General features: G+C 38.0%; 1 protein-coding gene across 1 annotated transcript; it reads right to left on the bottom strand.

Moving 5' to 3' along the window:
* Window positions 1-2: 2 nt before the first annotated feature.
* Window positions 3-1,287, bottom strand: LOC107837854 (protocadherin beta-15-like; the record flags this gene model as incomplete). The annotated part of the gene is made up of 1 exon (XM_016678429.1): window positions 3-1,287. A coding segment is annotated over exon 1 (1,101 nt), but the record flags the coding sequence as incomplete, so codon positions are not given.
* Window positions 1,288-5,062: the final 3,775 nt, after the last annotated feature.

Raw genomic sequence — 5,062 nt, 5'->3', positions numbered from 1 at the left:
GAATCTTCATCCTGTACATTAATGATGCCCACCTCTGTTCCAGGAGTCACATTTTCAGCTATTGGGTTTGCTAGAGACTTTACATAGATTACAGGCGAATTGTCGTTTACATCGGTGACATGTACAGTCACTTTAGTGTAAGATGACAATCCCAAGCCATCTTTCGCTTTAATGCGTAGGTCATAATTTGAAACCGTTTCAAAATCTATCTCGCTAATTAGTTTTAAATCTCCTGTCTTATGATCCAGGCCAAAAACGTTCTTTACATTCTCTGAAACATGTCCAAAATCATAAGTCACATCTCCATTCACTCCCTCATCTGCATCAGTTGCGCTCACTGTTGTCACTACAGTACCTATAGGAGAGTTTTCAGGCAGATTGGCTTTGTAAACGGCCTGGCTAAACACTGGGGCGTTATCATTAGCATCCAGTACAGTTACATGTATGCCCACTGTACCTGATCTCTGAGGAGATCCGCCATCTAAAGCTGTAAGGAGCAAATTAATTTCCTTTTGTTTTTCTCGATCAAGCTCCTTATCCAAAACAAGCTCCACTGTGTTTCCATTAGCAGCTAGAATGAAATTGTTGTTCTTCTCAAGGCTATACTGCTGAACTGAATTTTGTCCTACATCCGCATCGCTCGCCTCCTCGATCACAAAGCGAGCTCCCTTGACTGCCGATTCATGGATTTCTAGACTGATCAATTTTTCGTTGAACTGCGGAGAGTTATCATTAACATCTTGAACATGAAGGCTGATCCGATGCAGCTCCAGAGGATTCTCCAAAACGAGCTCTTGTTTTAAGATGCACGAAGGTTTTTTGCCACAAAGCTCCTCACGGTCAATCCTCTCCGCCACAATCAGCTCTCCGTGCTCCAGGTTTATGTCACAGTAACGTTTATCAGTCCCTTCGGTGTCAATTCGAGCTCTTCTGGTGGACAGCGCACCTGTCTGCAGCCCGAGATCCTTAGCGATATTTCCAATAACTGAACCTCGTTTCATCTCCTCCGATAAAGAATAGCTCATGTCTCCGTGCGCGACGTTGATCCAAAAAACGAATACAAAATATCCGCAGGGCAGAACAATGGCGAACATAGAATTCATCTTTAGTAATTAATTTCAGTCAGCATAAAAAAAATCAGTGAACGACGAAATAAATAGTTTAAGCATAAACAGCAACAGCGACACAAATATGTGGTTTTCCTCCTCGACAGACAAGAGGAGTATCATGAACACGCGCAAAACGAGTGAGGACTAAAATATCCTTATCCTGTTTTATAGCGCCACCGTGGGTTCAAGTTTAAGAAATAATCTTCCAAATCTTCAAACATGCTCAGTGTGTCCAAGTATATATAAAATGTAAAGTAAATATTTATCTATTATGAACGATCTATGGCTTAAAAAATTCTCATAACGTTCTACTTTTAAATCAGCCAATATGAATAACTCTATTGTAAGTATACTTGACTTTGTCATGCATCCACAAAGTTCTTCTTTCTCAACCGTGTATTTCTTCATCATTTTCAATGGTTAATTTTGTGTCAGCTGTGTCATGTTGCACATCTGTAGCTACAAATATAGTTCCCCCTCCTACTTTTTGTCCATTCTTTAGATTTGATTTACACCAAAAGAACATTGAACTTATAATATAAGCCTTAACTGTTTGTATGTGAAAGTCAAGTTGATTTTTCTGTTCACCTACATCGACATCAGCATTTCATTTGATTATACTGCTCTAGTGTACCCCAAGCAGAAAGAAATGCAGCAGGCAAATAAAACAGGTGGTTCACATTCCTGTAACATTTCAAGCGTTATGGCAATCATGCAATGTTTTCCTCGTTCAACTTACTTACAACTGAGATATTTATATAGGATTTAATTGCAGTCAGGCATTATGCTCTAAAGTCAACAAAATATTTAAAAAGAAATATTGACAAGAAAAGTAGGGATATATATATTCAACATTAATGTGTTCATTTCTACAATAAAAAGCAAGTAGAGGACTTGAATATGCAGTAACTTTCCGAACTACCGAAACACCTCAAAATTCAACTCAAAAACTTTAAACAAAACTGTTTATTCTGTAGTTTTATTCCTATGAAACTCATAATTTCTACACAAAATGCAACATGATGTACATTAAATGGATTTGATGCATTTCAAAGATAAATTAATCTCTTATTAAAATGATGTAACATAATCTCCACCTTGTCAACAAAAATGCAAAAGAAACAAAGCCTGATGATAAAATCAATTAATAAATTAATATTAAGTTAGCACAAAAACCTTGATGAATCATATCAGAACATGCACTTTGCTGGGAGAAGCCAAGATTTGACAGGAAAACGCCAGAAAAAAGTAAAGAAAGAAGGAGGGAAAACCACTACCGCTTAAGAAACAAAGCATCCAGAAATGTCTTTATAAAAACACCTGCATTTTTCAACAACATCACAAAGTGTAATAAAGAAGGAGTCTGAAACTTTCAAGCCATTCCCATTGAGAAAATATATATTTCTACTCTACACCAGAAGACCATGTGAATATTTCAAGAGAATAACAATTAATGGTGTGACGTTCACAAAAAATCTGATTCTTCTGAACGACTCTTCACCATAACACTGGAGTGTCTGTTAGTCAGAGGCATCCTTTGTTTTTCGCAATCTTGCTTTCTTCTAGTGCTTTGCACATACTGCAGTAGCTATTATTTTTCTATCTAATTTAAAATTACACTTTATTTAATTGCCAATTAAATAAAATGCAAGAAAAGATGAACACACAGAGCACATTCTAATTGCTCACTGCTTTCATCACATGGCCTGGTTGTGACGATGCTGCAGGCTTCATGCAGCGGAGGAGAGAATGGGGGTGGTCAGAGTGTGATTACAAACCAAAGTCTCTTCTTGCTTGTTGCTCCTTGTATAATGTTCAAAGTTGAGTGTAGTTTGCCTTAACAGTTAAATTTAATGGCATAGAAAAATATTTTTGTTTCTGCCAAAGCAACTCATGTCAACCTTTTTCTCTGTTACATTTCTCTTGTATTTTGCTTCAGTATTATAAATATCACTAAGGTGTTACTAATGCACAAAACAGTTGTGCCACAGAATGTTATGGGCAAATGAAATTTTGTATTTTATGAAAATATACACCGATTTTGATTTTTGGAAAAAAACGTTGTTGTTTTTTTTTACTCAAAATAGATGGCTCAACTTTTAGGTGAACTTCACCATCAAAAATGTGATGCAAAATTATGTTAGGCATAAAATGGATTGACCCCGCCTCTCGCCCGGAACGTGAGCTGGAGATAGGCACCAGCACCCCTCCCGACCCCACTGAGGGACAAGGGTGAAGGAAAATGGATGGATGGATGGATAAAATGGATTGGTCTTAGATTTTGTTTTTGTTAATTTTTCAAATATTTATCATTTTAGTGGCTCTTTTGAATAGATCTTAAGTCAACAGATGCTGATTTAAAAGAGTCATAAGTTCCATCAATAATTACAATGATTCTGTAATTTAGGTTTACAAAATCCACATGTAAATACTAATCAAAAGCACTGTATTATTACATAATTACCTGTAATGTGCTTGACACATTATTCTCTTTATAAACAGCTGTAGTATACCCTAGCATGTCGTGTGAATCTATCATCCAGATTATTACACTTCTAAATACTATTTAATTCTCCTGAGAGGTAATGACAACGTGGACTATGCCTTTACAGTAACGTACAGTTACACTCAAACTGTAATTTCTCAGCTATGAACTTTCACACCACAATGAGTTGACACCAGCTTATCCTTGCTGGATATGAAGGATCTGATGCATATCTACAGCAATCATTGCAGAAGAGGAGTACACCCAGGAAGACTTGCTTACATATCACAAGGCAACATAAAGACAAACTGGAAAAACAACTTTGCACACATTGAGTGCATTTTATAAAAGACACAAATTAGCCTAATATGAATAAACTTATACCACAGAAACAAGCCAGAGCAGAGCAGCCATGGCCAAGAACTGAACCTAGGAATGTCTTGGTGCTAGAAAGTTACACTAAGAACTATTTCAATATGCAACAACAAACAAACAAAAAAGAATAAATGAATTAATATAAGTGCAGGGGAATACATGCAAAAATGGCTTAAGAGTGTCATCGTACCTCTGAGCATCCTTCCAGTTCTCCAAAAGCCTCAGTAAAATCACTCAAACTTTTCTTCAGAGTCTGGTCAGCAGGCAGAGTGTTGTCATTGTAAGATGATACAAACTTAAAGTCACTGGTTCTAGATCCTGTTGTCAGGTAGGCATCGTAATTGTAGGTGCTGCGTAAAGTTCCTGTGCCGTCAACATCTGCATAACTTGGAGGTAGATAAGCTCCTGGTATGGCTACTGCTCCATCAAACAACAGTCTGGGCTTTCTCCTGCGACAAAACCTCACTCCAAGTATGATGATGATGAAGGTCAGAAAGAAGGTGGAAACAGAAACCAGTGCAATGATCAGATAAGAGGTCAACTTGGAGTTCTTCTCATCATAAGAAATGTCTTTCAGTTCTGGCACTTCAGCCAAGTTATCAGAAATAAGTAAATACATGGCACAGGTGGCAGACAGAGAGGGCTGTCCATTATCTTTCACAGTAACAATCAAATTCTGTTTCATGCTGTCAGATTCTGAAATGTCCCGCTGTGTCCTGATCTCTCCACTGTGCAGATCAATACTGAAAAGTCCAGGATCTGTGGCTTTGAGTATTTGATAGGACAACCAGGCATTCTGTCCAGAGTCTGCATCCACTGCTATCACTTTGGACACCAGAGACCCTCCATGTGCAGCTTTAGGGATTAACTCAGTCATGAAGGAGCTGCCCTCTGGTGCTGGGTACAGTATTTGAGGAGAGTTGTCATTTACATCCGATATGAACACACTGACAGTCACATTGCTGCTGAGAGGAGGAGAACCATTGTCTCTGGCCATCACTTGGACTTTAAAACTCCTGAACTGTTCATAATCAAATGACCTCACAGCGTGGATCACTCCTGTGTCTCCATTAACAGATAGATAGGAGGACAC

This window comes from Poecilia formosa, unplaced genomic scaffold (genome assembly GCF_000485575.1).
Source record: "Poecilia formosa unplaced genomic scaffold, Poecilia_formosa-5.1.2 Scaffold183, whole genome shotgun sequence".
NCBI classification, from domain to species: Eukaryota; Metazoa; Chordata; class Actinopteri; order Cyprinodontiformes; family Poeciliidae; genus Poecilia; species Poecilia formosa.
The sequence above is the reverse complement of the archived record's forward strand: the minus strand, read 5'-3'. Positions and strand labels throughout refer to the sequence as shown.